The sequence below is a fragment of the Furipterus horrens genome, unplaced genomic scaffold (genome assembly GCF_987537825.1).
Source record: "Furipterus horrens unplaced genomic scaffold, mFurHor1.1.pri manual_scaffold_17, whole genome shotgun sequence".
NCBI classification, from domain to species: domain Eukaryota; kingdom Metazoa; phylum Chordata; class Mammalia; order Chiroptera; family Furipteridae; genus Furipterus; species Furipterus horrens.
In genome coordinates, this window is record NW_028327187.1 from 24,190,695 (window position 1) to 24,208,148 (window position 17,454).

Sequence of the window (17,454 nt, forward strand, 5' to 3'; positions counted from 1 at the left end):
TATTAATCTGAAACAGGGACATTTCTATAGGATCTGGGCAGATGCACATTCACTGTTGATCCAAAATGAGACCCAGAGAATTGTGTTTTGTAGCAAAAAAATAAATAAATAAATAAATAAATAAATAAATAAAAATGCATGGGATTTAGTCAAAGATCTTAAATGATTCAGTCTTGGTTCAGCCACTTAAGAACCCTGTGGCTCTTCACAAGCCATATAACCTAGCTGAGACTCAATTTGCTTATCTATTTTTTTAAATCCTCATATGAGGATATACTCATTGATTTTAGAGAGAGAAAGGGAGAGAGAGAATCATCAATGTGAGAGTAAAAGACCAATTGGTTGCCTTAGTCTGTGCCCTAAACCTGCAACCTAGTGCCCTGACTGGGAACTGAACCTGCGACTCTTCAGTACATGGGACAACACTCCAACCAAGCAAGCCACACTGGTGAGGGCTTGATTATTTACTAAAAATTAAACTAAAATTTTCTAAGAGCATGAGTACACCTGGAAGCACTTTGCAAACTGTAGAGTACTATATGACCAAAAGTGGTCTATCCATAAAATGGAATACTATTTATCCATAGAAAGGAAGTACTGATACATGCTATCACATGGATGGGTTTTAAAAACATGATGCTCCCTGGCTGCTGTGGCTCAGTGGATTGAGCGTCAGCCTGCAAACCAAGTGTCGCTGGTTCGATTCCCAGTCAGGGTACATGACTAGGTCGCACGCCAGGTCCCCAGTTGGGGGCATGTGAAAGGCAACCGCACACTGATGTTTCTCTCCCTCTCTTTCTCCTTCCCCCCCTCTCTAAAAACATGTAAATAAAATAAAAATAAAATAAAGTAACCCTGTTAAAAAAATTAATTAATTAATATTAAAAAAAATGATGCTGGGTGAAAAAAAGCAACACAAAAGTTCACATATTGCATGATTCAATTTATATAGTGTCCAAAGTAGGCAAATCTATAGATACAGAAAGCAGATTAGTGGGGAGAAAGGAATGGACTTTGATTGCTGAATGGGTATGAGGTTTCCTTTTGGGATGATGAAAATGTTTTAGAACTAGAGATCGCTGATGGTTGCACATCATTTTGAACGTACTAAATGCCACTGAATTGTACACTTTAAGATGATTAAAATGGTAAATTTTATGTTTATATATTTACCACAGTAAAAAACAAAATGCAAAAAAGTGCTATACGAGAGCTAATCATCCTGAGTTGTTGATTCTTACGTCCTACATGCAGCCCCAATCCATGTTTTGGTGTTCAGAAAACTTACTGAGTGGGTGCATCTCCACTAAGAAACCTCTTTGGAAGATGAGCTGGAGTAGGGGCGGAGGAGGGAAGGTGTAACTACAGGCCATCTAGAAGGGAAGCGGGATGGTATTTGTTTCGCAGATTGCCAGTTGTTCACGCTGTTTGTATTTAAATGAAAGGAGGCTTTGAAGTGGGAGCCGCCTCTGAGCAGAGCTTGGGGTTCCTGCCTTGTGTGGTAGAGTTCAGACTTGTCCAGATCCGTTCTTAGCCAGAGGTTACTGTTTCTGGTGGAAAAGGCTCAAGTTTTAGTTAATAATACATGAACAGGAAGAGCAGGAGTAAACTGGGGGGAAAGGAATGACTTCCCTCTGGACTTGGTGTGAAAAGCAGCTTTCTGATGAGGCTTCATGGTTTGGAAGTGTCTTTTTCTCACTTATGGTCACTGGATTTTACTTTATTATTAATATTGGCCTCATGTCAGATTATATTTTCTTTGGTAAAGAACATCTTTAAGTAAATGCATCAATCAATGAAAGTTAAAAGTGCTGGGCTAAGCCCTAGCAATGCTTTGAGGACCTGATGGTTATCAGTTTAAGGGAAACCTGTACTATGTATATGAAAGTCCCTCGGAAATGGCTGGAAATTAATTTGTAGTTGAATTTGCGTATTTAGAAAAATACTCTCCTTGTTGCAGAGTTACTTCTGCCAACTGACAGAAATCTATTCTAAGTTCCACTTATAGACAGGTCACAATCTGTCGGTTTGTGCTGGTGATCCCCAAGAGCTAATAAAATGAAGAGTCTGCAGTGGGCATTCAAAACAACAGCTATGCTAGTTCTACATCTCCTCATAGCCTACCCTGTCAACATGGTTTGCAAACAACAGCGGAGGAAGTCTCAACAAACCCTAGGAGGATGATAATTGTAATGATGGTTCATATTTTCACCCTATGTAATTTTATGGGAATTGAGAGTCTAGCCAAATAATAAGTTCCAGCCCCTTTTATCTGCCCAGTTCCCAGCACACTCCCGAGGTGTCTGAGGCACTTCTCACCGTAACCTCTTAAAGCAGATTGTAACAATAACAACTGTAATGACAAGTTCCCAATCTGCACAATTCCCTTCATTAAAGAAGCCCTGGGAGCTTCAAAAACACTCATTAATGGAATATGACAAAGCTTGGAAGGAGGGAAGACTCGCCCGTTTTTAGTTTTCTGACTGCTAAGGGGAGGCTAGGTTCCAGGGTGGTGAGGGTAGAGAAGAATTGGGTGTCTTGGGCTACCTTTATTCCCTGTGACCCGAAGTTGAATCCGGGTTTTGGACCCCCACCCCCTAGCTTCATGCTATTAGTAAGTTGCAACCCTTCTTTAGGCCTCAGTTTCCCTACGTGCAAAGATTGGTTTGGGTCAGGATTCTAAGGCCAACGCTAACTTGGTTCCATCGCCTCGCAGTCGCCCCCCCCACTTCTGAGTTTAGAGAAAAACCAAAGTTTAGCAGAACCAGGCTTAGAGGAGAGGGGTGGAGGCAAAGAGGCAAATGCCAGCCAGGGTTCCGAACAAGGCGGTGCTCCAAGAGCACCGTTTGATGGCAAGCAGGTCTGAAGAGGCCAGGTGAGGAGTTTTTAGGACTAGCTTTGAGTCTCAAGTCCCCGTGGTGCCTGCAAGGAAAACAATTCGAGTAATAGCAACGCTTTCCCCTGACCCAGGAATTGAGTGGTTAAGGGCGTTCTCCAGGCAGCTGGGCGGCAGCGCGGGTGGCAGGGGCAGGTATCAAGGCCAGAGGGTTTTCGCTGGGCTTTGGCCCACTGGCAGCGGGGTCAGGTGGCCACGCGCAGAAGGCCTAGGACTCAGTCAGACGTGAGCTTTAGGACAAGACCCCAGCTGCTCGGTCCCCCGAGGCTTGGGACCTTTATCCCGGAGAAGTTAGCCTTTCCTCTACGCATGGGGGGCGGCGGGCAGGCTCCCCGCCTCCCCGAAGGAGGAGGGGGAAGGAGGAGCTCGGTGGGGCGTGTCTCGGGAGGGAGCGCCGCGCGCCCGGTGCGGCCCCCTAGGAAGTGGATTTAGCTGCTCCGGATCCAACCCTGCTTCCAGGTTTTCTCCCATCCCGACCTTACCAGCTCCCGCCCGTCTCCGGCCCCCCCGCCGCCGCCCGCCCCCACCCCGTGTGCCGCCCGCTGGGCCAAGTTTGTCGAGCGTCGCCGCGCACGCCGGCTAGTCAATCAGCGGAGGAGCTGAGGAGGCCACAGTCGCGCGGCCGAGGACAAACTGAGCGACCCGAGTGGAGCCAGAGAGCGGAGCAGCACCGCGCAGCCCGTGCCGCGCGCAGGGAGCGCCAGCCGCCACTGCCGCTGCTCACAGCCTCCGCGGCCCCGCGGAGCCTGCCACCTTCCACTCCTTCCCCGCGTCCCTGTCCTGCCAGCCTGCCAGCTCGCCCCGCTCACTGCCCTCGCGGAGCTCCGAGGTCACCGGTCCGCGCCTCCGCTCCCTTGGGCCACTCACCGTCTCTACAACCTCCTCCTTCTCTTCCTCCTCTTCCCTCAGCCGGGCGCCTGGCACCGGGGACCGTTGCCTGACGCGCGAGGCCCAGCTCCACTTTTCGTCCCACGTCTCTTCCTCCTGCCGCTTTCTCCCTCCTCCAACTCCTACTCAGCTCCCACGCCCTCTCGCTTCACTCACGAGCCCCCGGGTCCGCGCCCGCCACTTTTCATTCTGTCCGGAAGGTGAGAGCGCGTCTGTCCTGCCCGCACCATGGCACGGTTCGGCTTGCCCGCGCTTCTCTGCACCCTAGCTGTACTCAGCGCCGCGCTGCTGGCTGCCGAGCTCAAGTCGAAAAGTTGCTTGGAAGTGCGACGTCTCTACGTGTCAAAAGGCTTCAACAAGAATGATGCCCCCACACACGAGATCAACGGTAGGTGGGAGCCTCTGCGGGGCCAGCGCAGAGACGTGTAGTCAGAGAAGGGGCCATGGGAGCCCACTGGTTCTGCCACCTCCCCCCCCATGCCGGACGCAGGTACCCTAGAAGGAGATCTCGAGAGCGAGCCCTAGCATAGAAGGTTCCCGAGGACGCGGCAGCCCCAAGGTGCTGCAAGTGGTGGGGCGCCGCCGAATTGCCCGGTGCCATTCCTGCGATTTGCTCCCTCGCCCCCCGTAGTCTTCCTGGTCCCAGGAAGTCCCAGAGGACTCTGGTCCGCAGAGTGCGCGTCACCCGCTCCCTCGTCTTTTCCGGGTTGACTTAATACTGGGCTCCCCGCTTTGTTATGTGGGTGAGCAGAGCCGGGTGGAGGGGTGGAGGTTGCCAGTAGGGTGGTGGTAGGGAATCTTCTAGAGATTGCCAGATACCGGAGGGAGCAAAACGTGGAACTTGAATTGATGTTTCATTGATGTTACTTTAAAACCTTATCCCCATTTCTCTCCCACCATTGACACGGACTAGTCTTAGTAGCTACAGAGGGTTTAGGAGTCGCCTTTAAAAAAAAAGAACTCTCCACCCCTTCAAACCTGATTTTTAGGAACTCTTCTGTTTTCCGGAAGGTGTTGGAAGAGAAGGGTATTTCCTCCCCTTTCTTTTTCTCACCTTATTTTAAGGGTTAATTGCACATTGAATTACAAACCTTTGAAAGGACTGATTACAGGAAACCTGAGCCTCTGCTAGGAGATGGTTATGCAAATAGGACTGTTAAGCCTGTGAAAAAGTTCCCCGGATTTCGCTGCTTGGGGGTTCATGGGGGTATTTGTGCAAGCCCTTCTTGGAATGCCGGGGACACAGCTTTCTGGCCGGCGCCCTTCAAACTTCTCGCGAGGTCGGCTGAGGTGGTCGGGCCAGTCCCCACTGGGTCACACTCTCATTCTCAGAGGCCAACTGTTGCGTGCAGCCCCACGGGATAGCGGCGGCGCAGGTAGCCCGTTCGCCTGGAGGGTTCAGAAAGAACCACGAATCTAGCTGGCTGGTGGCCAGCATAACCTAACGTTAGTGAACGATTCGAGCCCTGGGGCCAAGGCTCCATTCCGAACCTTTCATGGAAGTGAGCAGAACACACCTTTGCCTAGGTGTTGGTCATTTGGGTGGGGCGGGCTGGGGGCCGGCAATCGGCAAAGGAAATACTGTAATTTCAACCACGCACTTCCAAAGGCTTAGGAAGATTTGGGGGTCATATTTTTGCAAGGACTATTAATAACCTTGGAGATTAAGTGCAGTCATCAATTACATATAACTTGCAAAGGTAATTGAGGGAAGGTGCTGGCCGCTTTCTGAGTGTAACCGGCATCTGTCTAGAAATAGAACCCAAGAAGTTGTTGGCGCAGCCTAGAAGCCCACTGCACCTTGGCAGTTATCAAGTAACTCGCACGCTACTGATTAAAACTGTTTGCTCTTGAGCTGCTGGTCTTTTTGGGAGCTCAAGTATGTCCTCACAGCGGCACGATTTTTATTGGTTGTAGAGCCCTGAAAAGCCCTCTTTATTTCCACTTTCCCCCCCGCCCAACCAGAAAAAGTGAAGTGAACCAGCAGTCACTGAAGCTTGGGGGCTCTGCAGGTCAGACCTGGGGTCTTTGTGCCCTGCACGGTTTGGGCCCTGGCCCAGCGGAGATGATTGGCGTGAAGGTTACAGTTGTCATTCCCACATTTTGAAGGGATAGATGCAGTGATGCACTTAATGGGAATGTGACAAGTTTTCATCTTCTGCTCATGCAAACAATATGCCCCTTTGAGATGGACTGGAGGCTTTCAGGGACTGGGTTGTCAAACAGCCCTCCCCACTTTCTCCAACGTTGCTCTGTGCAGTCTTGCAGCCACAGGACATCTTCTCCAGCCAGTTTCTCAGGGAAAAGGAAGTTTGATGGGTGCTCAAGGGCTGTACTTAGGTGTTCCCTTTGATTGTCATGATCCCCAGAAAACACCTGAGGAATATTTTTGCATGTGTCTATCTGGACATTTTTCCTCCAAAGATAGGAGAGTTATTAGTGACCAGCAGCAGGAAATGGAAGCTAATGTGCTCACACCCAAAACATTTTATTCTTTTTGTCTTGTCCTTCATCTCCCTCCCAGGGCTGCTGCTTTTATTTCCCCTTTTGAATGACCTACTGGACTGCATTCTCCTGAGGAACAAAGGAAGTGCCTTTTTAGCTGGAATCCTTGGAAGACCACCAAGGATTTTAGCTCATGCAGTGCAATTTCGCACCACTTTCAACAATAACAAAAATGCATGACTGAATGGCTCAAAAATGTGGAGTGTTAGAGGCATTCATTTGAGTCTAGGACACTGTCACAACACAGACAGACCCAAGTAAATACCTTTAGACGGCCAGTATAGAAACAGGGGTAATCTTTACCATCGGCCTGGCCTCTCAAGATGCATACATTAGTCTTGTCTTCCCTGGGCTACACTCAGATAATTTTGGTAATTTTGGGGAGTATAGTCAGTATAATGACTTGTATTCAGCTTATGTCTGAATTAATTAATTGCCTGGCACTTTCCCTGGTGGTGGTGGGTACCTAGCCCCAGGTTTAGTCCAAGTTTAAGGTTTAAGGTTTTGTTCCTGAGGGCCTTGGACTTGCCTTCTAAAGGGTTGAACAGTCTTTAAGACTACTCCATGTTCTTAAGTGCTCTCAGTCTTTTTAGATCATAATTAAGATAAGTTGATATGCTCTCAAGGGTGTTGGGGAGTACATCATGCTGACAAGGATTCCTGTTGAAGTCCTGCATGTACCCCAGATGCTGTGATCCCAAGGGATCTTTAACACAAAGGATAGGTTTTTGTTTTGTTTTCAACGGGCATTTTTGTTTTTTTGAGTTCCTTCTATGTGCAATATTCTGTGCTTGGTGTAGTGGAGGAAAGAAAGGCAAGAGGGGCCCCTGCCACCAGGACCTTTCCAGGTAGTAGAGAGATAAACCATGCACACACAAAATTGGAATACAACATAGTGTGTGATAGGTGTCATGTGAGTGGTACAGATGAGGAGAAAGGCGTGCCAAGGAAGTTCCAAGGGAGAATAGATTTGGGACTCAAGTATTATTAGCTAGGTAATGCTAGTTCACTAATAATAAAATATTACTAATAAGAAATTAAAAAACCTAACAATTTTATTGTGTCTTCCTCCATAAGGACAGGATAATTGGCATTTTATTACTAATCTCATCTTCGTTGAAATTGTCTTTAAGAGTGAGGCAGTTGGTTAGAAATGTTCTTAAGCTTGCCAAAGGTCCCTTCCATAGGGACATTGAATGATGTCAATAAGAACTTTGTGTCATAGTTGTGATTTTGGAATTTTTGCTTTTTGTTCCCATTTATATTCATGAGCAATGCACCTGTGAGTGCACTGGTGTGTGTGCGCGAGCGCGCACACACACACACACACACACAAATGTATACCCCATAAGATTCTAGGAATGATATAAGCTATGTTAGGATTACATGGGAAAAATGTATGTGAGGAGAGAGCTAGGAATACTTTCTGATACTGAGTTGACTTTTACATATAAGACGGCATGTGTCTTCAAGATTTGTATTCCCTCTTACACACTTGAAGTAGATGGGTTGTATTTTGCAGAGAACTTGCGATCTATTCTTTTGGGATCATCAGTTTAGTTCGTTGTATTTCATTTGAGAAGAGAATGATATTGAGCCACAGGGTCGGTCAGTATAGAAATTGTCCAAGGTAGTAGTATAGGAACTACTTTCTGGACATGCTTATAAATGAACAAAAACAAAACAAAACAAGACAAAAAAGCCTTAGTGAATAAAGTTCTGGCTTATGTAGCTCAATCTCCAGTTAGAATGTACAAATATAAAATGTTTGATTCAGTAAAATTACTATTTTCCTTTTTTATTAACTTACATTGGGTTCAGCAAAATTACTATTTTCCTTTTTTATTAACTCACATTGGATTGCATGCAATTTCAGGATTAGCTGGAGACTAGACTGAGGAATGGAAAAGGGAGTTTTTGTTGTCTTTACAAGGGGAACAACATCAGTACTAAGCAAAATCAGTTGGAAGTGAGTTTCTGGTTCCCCAGTAACAGTTAACTGTTTTACTACTCAGGTTGTTTCCATATATGTTCACACAAAAATGCATTTTGGCCTCATGAAAAGACCTGGTAGCTATTGAGTGCTTTCTCTGGGTCTGGTTCTACCCTAAGGGCTTTACATGAGAGTGTTTATAATCCACAGTAACCGTATGATGTCAGAATTATCTTCATCATCCCCATTGTACAGACAAGAAAACATCCAAAGGGATTTATAAATACATTCAGTCTCACAGCTAGTGAATGGTAGAGGTGGGGTTTGAAACCAGGTCTTAGATGACCCAGAGTATAGTCTGTGCTATGTTGTACAGAAAGTAAGACAAGAAAGTACCTTCCCAACTCCCATGAGGGCTGGTTTTAGAAATACAAACTGAAAGGATCATCAGTTAACTAGTGAAGGACCATCATCGCATCACTCTTGTGATGCTGTAGTAGAGAGGATTCAGTCATGTGTTTTGTAGGCAACATGTTGTATATATCCAGACATAGACAATATAGTGTTAACAGTAGAAGCAATATATTGTAAATTGTAATTTCCTGGGCCATGTGGAGTCAGTGATGGTTTCTGAGGAGGTAAATGCCATAAGTCAAGCTGTTTTAGGAAAATAGCTAGTCGCCCTTCTGGTTAATGTTGTTGAGGCAAAGGGTGAAAAAAGGCAGGGAGAACTGTTAGTGGGCTGTTTTAAGTAATTCTTAACTGGTCTACCTGCCAGTGTATGTTACTCTCCCATTCCATCCTGCACTTCACCAGCTTCATTTCTTTACAGCAGTGTTTTCAATGGAGTCATTCCTCTGCTTTGAGCTTCAGTGATTCCAAGTATCTCAAATGATACTTTCATTGAGTCACCTCGGAATTCTTCAGCGTTATGTACCTTCTTCCTCCTAATTCCCTGCTTGAATTAGGTCCATGGTCTTTGCCCATAGCTGTGTTGTATTGTAGTTAATTTTGTGTGCAAGCACATGTTTGTCTTCTTAACTAAGCAATCTGAGGACAGATGGCAGCTCCTGGTGTTTTGTGTGCCCAACAGTACCAAGTGCAATAGTAAAAGAAATATTTATGTTGGGGGGGGTGACAGACAACTCTGTTGCGTTCATTTCCAGGATACCAGCGCTATGATATTATACTGCTTTGATGACAGATTGTCATCTCATGGTCTCCTGCTCTCCTGGGAATATTTTGGATTTCAACTTCTGAAGTGAAATAAATTCAGGGTTAAATATCCATAATATGTTGGTATAATGTGGAGAATATTTTTATTCTTGGGTGGGGGAGCAGTTGTCTTTACCACTTTATTAGTAACCGAATGTTACAGGAATTTTTGAGGAAGATTCAGAATTCTGTTTTTCTTTCCACTTTGAGTTAAATACGTCTTTAAGTAGCAAACGATTGAGACTTTTGTGACTAGGCAATTTAGAGCAAATTTAGAAGAGTAATTTAAAACATTAGATTCATTATATAGAGCTGTTGAATGCATATTGGTTAACTTAAAAAAAAATAGAACTTTGAGTTTAGCTTCTTTACCAAACAGGAACACAGGCTTAAGGATATCGGAACATTTTATATAAGCAGACACACTAAAATACAAACAAGTAAGAACTAGCATTTTCAGTTCCACTTGGTTAAACATCTGTTGCTTACTATAGAGCACATGAAAGTGCAGAAATTCATGAAGCAATTCCATCCTGGAGGTAATTTGAAATATTATATTTAAGTTCTGATGCATTTAATTCAGCAATCTGGTGGGAGAGAAAAATCAAAGACATCTATCAGCCAGGTATTCAACTTTTGAAAAAGAAACTCTAACAAATGTTAGAAATTAGGAAAAAATTGAATGGAAGAGTTAAAAAAGTCAATAACCTCCAGGAAGCCTGGAAACTATGTAAAAACATCTTATTGGAAGCCCAGATAAATGTGTGCCAGACATCAAAAAGACCAGCTGCTTGGGGGAAGAAGAAAAAAAAAAAAAACCCTGCATGACTAACTAACTAGCAGAGTAGAAGAGGCTGCTTCAGGGAAAAAGGCATCTTTCACAAAATGGAAAGCGTTTAAGCCAAGAGAAGATGGCAGTCCACAAAGTATGGCAGGGCAGGTACAAGCTAGAAGTTAGGTGAGGCAAAAGAGAATTGGAGGTGATAGAAATTAAGTGGGCCAAACGAGAATTGGAGGTAAAACTGGCATGGTATTTGAAAGAAGGCCCATGTGATGATAATGGTGAAAAGGATGGGCTGAGTCTTATCAGAGAAAAAGTGGTATGGTTTCTTTAAGGGGAAACCATGCCTGATTAACCTCCCAGAGTTCTTTGAGAAAAAAAAGAAGTGGATATATAGTGAAACAGACATGCATAGTTTAGATTTTTAAGAGTTATGCAATGGAATTTCAAGGCAAAGAATATTCAGAAAATACATTTACTTTGGGATAGGTGGGGATATTGTTTAATTAGGAGAGAAAATGATAGAAGAGAAACACCACTGCCCTTAGATAGTTGACATGGAGAGGACATGATTTCTTGGAAAGAGCAGTTCTAGCCTACTGCTGTGACAAATTAGTTGTCTGATACATTTGGTGAGGTTCTCTCTCCTTTGTCTGAAAAATGTGGGTGGGGTATTAGAGGGCTAGATTAGGTCAGGGATTCTCAACCTTGGCTACCATTAGAATCACCTGGAGAGTTTGAAAAATCCTATGTCTGGGTACTACCCCAGATTAATTAAATCATACATTCTGGCAGTGTGACTAGGTCATGGTAATTTTTTAAAAGCTCCTCAGTGGTTGTGATGAGCAACCATGGTTCAGAGCCACCACTCCAGATGACCTCTGAGGTCCCATCCATCTCTGAGATTGTGATTCTAAATTTTTCAATGAAATTCATCACAAAGGGTTATCTTGGTAGAGAGCTTTAATTTAGATTCACTGCAAGCTTGTGTTAATTTCGGCTAACTTGGACTTGAGGAAGATTTGTTAAACTTCGAAAATGTTTTTAATGAGGATCCAGTATATGGCATAACCAGTGATGCTTTGCTGAGGATAGAGAAATAGGACTAGGGCATTGAAAGTGCTTTGGAGAGAATTAGATAGAAAGGAATCCAGCCTTGTTGTCATTTATTGATTAGGTGTCAGTATATTGGGTTATATTTTCTCCTTTGTCGTTATTGGTTTTAAAAAATCTCTTTATCCCTTACTTTAATGTCCTCTTTGCCACGTGTTTATTCTTTTTAAGTATCTTATCAAGAAATAGAAGTACGGTAAATCCCTAGGCTTCTGGCCTGCACAGCCATCCAGAACACAGCTGGGAATGTGGAAGTAAGCAGGAAGGCTAAATGATGGAAACAGCTGTCATAAAGCCCATGCATTCTATCTACTTGTAGAAAGAGCCTTCAGAAATTTATCATCCGCAATCATTGATTGAATAGCTCTTCCATCAGTAACAGAATACTAGGTGCTGGGGATTCAAACAGGTTTAAAACGAACCAAGCTTTGGAGGTGCTTACGTTCAAATTAGGTAGATAGGGTTTAAAAGTGAGAAGTAACAAGTATTGCTGGTTGGGAAGTGCAGTGGTAAGAAGAAGGGACAATTTGAGGGGTGGGCAAGGTGACATCTGGGAGAAGTGAGCAAAGTCAGTGTGAAATAGGGTGGGGAGGCCAGAGGCTGAATAGTAGACCAACAACTTGACAATTTGAGACCTTTTAAGATGGGAGAATGCTCAAGAGGCACCTCTATAACCCTTGAGAACACTAGTACATTTCAGAACAGTATTAAGTAATTGTGTTTGGTATAGTCTGATTTCAAAGTTTAGAAAGTTTTATTGTAGAAAGAGGGGACATACTTAAAATACAAAAATTGCTTTTGAAGGAGAAAAAAGTTCAGTTGACTTACACATTTACCTGTTTAGAGCACCTAGTTTCCCAACAGTGCTGGATCAATAAGGAGTAAATTCTGTATGCCACTTTGCCCTTTTCTTTAAACAATAGGTTACAGGCTGTACATTATAAATTCAGAAGCTTAAAAGAACTTATATGCATGACCCATGGACATAAACGATGGTGGGAGGATTTCCTGAGGGATTGGGGGTGCTGGGTAGAGGGGACCAAAGGGGGAAAATTGGGACAACTGTAATAGCATAATTAATATAATATAATTTTTAAAAATTCAAAGGCTTATTCACTTCAGAGCTTTTGTTGGTGATGTTCCATAGCACCTTCTGTTCTAAGTGTTCTAGAATATCTAAGGTGCATGAAGTTCCTAATACTGTTATAGTCTGCTGCGCTCAGCTTGGGAAACTGACATTCTGACCTAAAGTCACAAGAGGCAAGAGTTGGTTTTTAGTTAGAAGTGACAGGTTTAAATATTTGAATATTGGTTTCTCTTTTAAACATTTACCAAACTAAGTAATGTATAATCATAATTAAAGAAACACTAGAAGTTAAGGAGAGGAATACTGTGTTAAAAATCAGGATGCATGTGATGGTCCTTCTCTGACCTTGTGGCTATTTGAACCTTAGAGAAAAAAAAAAGAAGCCCTTCTTGCACAATCATGCCTGATCTGAGAGGCCCTGTATCTCTAATTTCTATCACATGGCATGGTATGTGGTAGGTGTTCGAGAAATGTTTTCAATTAAAAAGTAATTTCAAGCCCTGGCTGGTGCAACTCAGTGGATTGAGTGCTGGCCTGCGAACCAGAGTCGCCAGTTCGATTCCCGGTCAAGGCACATGCCTAGGCTGCAGACCAGGTCTCCAGTTGGGGGTGCGCGAGAGGCAACCACACATTGATGTTTCTCTCCCTCTCTTTCTTCCTCCCCCTCTCTCTAAAAATCAATAAGTAAAATCTTAAAAAAAAAACTTCAAACATGATTTTAGACTTTTGTATTTATTCCAAGAATGGATATTTCTATTTAACCCCCATTTAACTTAATTAATTTATTTTAATCTATTTAGTTTGTTTTAAATTTTCTAATACATTTAGCCCTGGATGCCTAAGAAAGGGAAAATAATCTTTTAAAACTCTAGAATATAGTGTTATTTATTTCTTGGCTTGCTTAGAAGTAGGATCTCAGTATTTCATGTGGTTTTAGTTCTGATAGACAAGTGGTTTCTTCTTACATTGTTTGTTCCCAACATTAACAGGAACTTAACTGTACCTGCAGAGATGCTTTTAGAAAAAAAGAGGCTGCCTTTGCTCTTGTCCCTTGCTTTGACCTTTCTACCAGGTGCTCACTCCTTCCCAGGAAGCTCAGGTCAGGCCCCAGGCAGGACCGCTCTCTTTGTCTAGTCTAGCTCAAGGTCACCTGGTTTCAGCTTAATTCCAGCCATTCTTTTCATGCTAGTCCTTTCTTCTCACAGCTACTTTGTTAGTTGGCTTTCTAAAGCCTCTTTCAACCTCGCTTCATTCTTATATGTTGAGCTTCTGTCTACAGGAGCCAGACTGGAAGTGGTTTCTTTTGGCCTGCAGAGGTTTTCTTAGTCCTTCAAACCCTTGATGTAGGCATTCTAGCAAGCATTAAGCCACAGAATATTTTTTTCCTTCAGTTATTGTTTCTGTTCCACCACATGGTTTGTCTCCATTGAGTTTCCAGTCTGGTGTTTGGGTAAAGATGAAAACAAAGCACTGTGTCCTTGCAAACTGCAGTGTAAAGCATGTGGTTAACAGTTACTACTTGCAGTGGTCCAGTCTGAGTGGGAGTATCATTTTTCTTGGCAGTCACTTCACAGCAAGTCCTGCTTCTTTGGTGCCAGAATAAGCAGTCATTACATTCCTTACAATTTATAGTCAAATTATTATCTACTATTGTTAAAATTGCCTTAATTATAGAATATTTCCCCCATGCTAAGATTTTAAGAAGCAAAACAGGACAACTTTTCACTGGTGTACTTTAGAAATAGTCCTTAAAAATCACTCCCTGCCTAGGATGTTGAAGGCTATGATGAGGAATAGTTTTTTTGTGTGTGTTTATGGGGAGAATTTTTGAAAGGGGAGGGGTGCAGTGGGTTCGTTTTAAACTGAATTTGAACTAAATGCCTCCAGATGGCTGGATGGTTAATATTCTGCCTTGTTTATCCACAGTTTGGAATTAACTTTTTTCCCCCTGCCCTTTTGGGTCCAATGGACCTGTGCACACTCTGGGAAGAAGGTTCTACTAGTTGGGGGTCATTTGATCATTAAGCAGCATGGAAATCTTAGAAGATGGTTTTGTATCTTTCAAATTGGAGGGCAAATGAAGAAATCACCACCTTTCAAAATAAGGGACTGTGTCAGTTTCTTTGTGATCTGAACAAAGATTCAGGTGACTGGGTGGGACATGTTCTGTTTAGACATTCTTTCATAATCTCTACCCTTGGGCTCTGCTTTCAAGATGTATTCAGCATCTGTCGTCCTCTTCCCACCTCAACAACTACTAGACTGGTCTCATCCCCCTAACTTCTTGCCTGGATTATTGCAGTTGCCTCTAGCTGGTCTCTGTTCTGGCTCTTGCTCCCTGCCTCAGGGACTTTGAGTGGAGGACCCTGGCTGTGGGTAGCAAATGCAGAAGCTGGCCAGGGACATAGGACTGTGAGCGAATGCAAACTAAGTGATAAATGTTTAGCAGTTATCATAACAGGATGGGAAGGAGCCTTACTTGCTTGCTATATACACTGAGGCTCTGAGAACAGGGTTTTCCCCATTTCCAGTAAGATTATTTTTCAGAATTTTATTTTATTTTTGATGGAAATATAATTGATGATTTCCTGCATTTTAGATAATTACTGCAAATAAAAATAGGGCCCTATTTTTTATTTATTTGTCCAGATATTCAAAGCTCTGATGAGAGACTCTGAGGTTACAGGCATCATCTTGCATGCCTCGCAGTTTTACCTAGAGCTACATGACTAGTCATGAGGTCCCAGCATTCCCAGTGTTTCCTGGTTACAACCCAGTATTTTTAGCCATTTTCTAAACCACACCCCTTGTGTTACACCAAGGGCAGACTACATTACATTACAATTACAGGCTGAAGCAGCAAGGTCTCCACACAATGCAGTAAACTGACTGCATTTGTAGTGAATTGAGTGCATATGTTTGTATGCAGGGGCCAAGTCTTGCTTAGATATGCAGATTAAGCTGTGCCCTATTTTAAATATTTAAACATGAAGAGTATGGCATATGCTCTTTTTAAAAAGATTTTATTTACTTATTTTTAGAGAGAGGGGAAAGGAGGGAGAAAGACAGGGTGAGAAACATTGACGTGAGAGAGAAACATCGATTGGTTGCCTTTTGTACAGTCCCCGGCCAGGGACCAAACCCAAAATCCAGGTATGTGCCCTGATGGGAGTCAAACCCACGACCCTTCACTTTGTGGAATGACACCCAACCAACTAACTGAACCACCATATTGGTAAGGTGCTGTTTTTTGTTTTTTTTTAAATCCTCACTGGAGAGTATCTTTAGTGATTGTGGGAGGGAGGGGAGAGAGAGAGAGAGAGAGAGAGAGAGAGATGTGATGAGATGTGATGAGATGTGATGTGATGCGATTGTGATGAGATATGATGTGATGTGATGTGATGTGATGTGATGTGATCTGACGTGATGTTCAACCCGCAACCTAGGTGTGTACTCTGACCAGGAATTGAGCCCCCTTCAACCTTTGCTGTATAGGATGATGCCTGAGTCAACTGAGCCACCCAGTCAGGGCCATATGCCCTATTTTATATACTATTATTATAAGGATAAATTGCCTACTTAAGAATAGAAATAAGCATTTGTTTTTTGTTGGCTAATTGATCCAATGGTCCATATGCTATCCAGTATGCATGGTGTGGCCTAAGATGTGTGAGTGCATGAAAGGACACTATCTAAAGCTATCTAAACATAGCTTTAAGTTTATAGGGAAATGATTAATTTGTCTCTGCTTTTATTTTTAAAACAGACACAGTATGTACCGTTTTCACCAGTAACCTCTTTTTTTTATTAATTTATTTATTTTTAGAGAGAGGGGAAAGGAGAAAGAGAGGGAGAGAAACATCACTGTGTGGTTGCCTCTCACTCGCGCCCCCAACTGGGGACCTGACATGCAACCTAGTCATGTGCCCTGACTGGGAATCGATCCAGCGACACTTGGCTCACAGGCTGACGCTCAATCCACTGAGCCACAGCAGCCAGGGCCACCAGTAATCTCTTAATGTTTCTTTCGGAGCCCTGATATTTGCTTCGTTGCTACTAAGCTCAAGAATGAAGTAAACTATCATGCAATTCTGGGGTGATGGAGGCTGAGGCTGATCTTGTTTATCTGTGCTAGTTCTGTAATAAAAGGTTTTGCTGAGCAAATGAATAGTGTAAATACGATATTAGGAGACACTTACATTACATAGGAGGAGAGTATTTCCAAACACCTCGGGAGCAGTCATTTAAATTGAAACCATTATGTTAATTAGTGATGTAAGTTTGTTAAAGTAGCCCTCTAAGCTGCTTTAGTTTACGATATTTCTGGTGTGTTTCTGGTGGTCAACTTTGTGTATAAAAGTGGTAAGTTTGCATTTCTTTAAATCCCTCTCTTTCTCCCTCCCTTCCCTCTGTCTAGAAAAAAAGAAAATATTTTTAAAATAGTCTATAATTCAGCCCATATTCCCTCCTGTTAGTCTAATTTATGTAAGACATTTCTGTAATTGACCATATTAACATGAGAGACAAATTAATGGCAGGTATGCTGTTAGTAATGGGGTATTTGTTTTCCTTCTTAAAGTTCCAGCTGCTGTTGTATCCTCATGTTTCGCAGAAAAGAAGAATGACCCCCCAAAATTGAGATGTTTTTAACGTGGGAGGAATGCCAGCTGATCACTTACAATAAAGGGAATGATTGCATTTGGCAAAGTTATTAATTTCAGAAACGTCTTTGAATCTGTTACATGCTTGAGTGTTATGCCAATGCTTTGTGCTTCCTGGGTGATATTTAAGAAATGTAGATTTAGAGCCTACATTTTGCAAAATATAAATTGACTCAAGTATTAAGTATTTTTCTAAACAAAAATTGCTCATAAAGGAAGTTTTCATCATTTTCAACAATTATTTGATGTGTGATCAGAGTTAGGTCAAACCTTAAATTTTATAATATTGTATGTTTAGTAGTATATGTTCTTGAAGAAGGTATAACCCCAACTGCAGACAGTTTTCAAGGGACAATAACCATGTACTAAAAAGTC

General features: G+C 42.9%; 1 protein-coding gene across 1 annotated transcript in view; it reads left to right on the forward strand.

The window, feature by feature from the left end:
• The first annotated feature begins 3,451 nt into the window (after positions 1-3,451).
• Positions 3,452-17,454, forward strand: part of GPC4 (glypican 4) — a 116,335-nt gene continuing 102,332 nt past the window's right edge. The window contains exon 1 of the mRNA XM_090264837.1: positions 3,452-4,172. Coding sequence (XP_090120963.1) covers positions 4,013-4,172 — 160 coding nt within the window. The 5' untranslated portion in view covers positions 3,452-4,012. The remainder of the gene's footprint in view (positions 4,173-17,454) is intronic.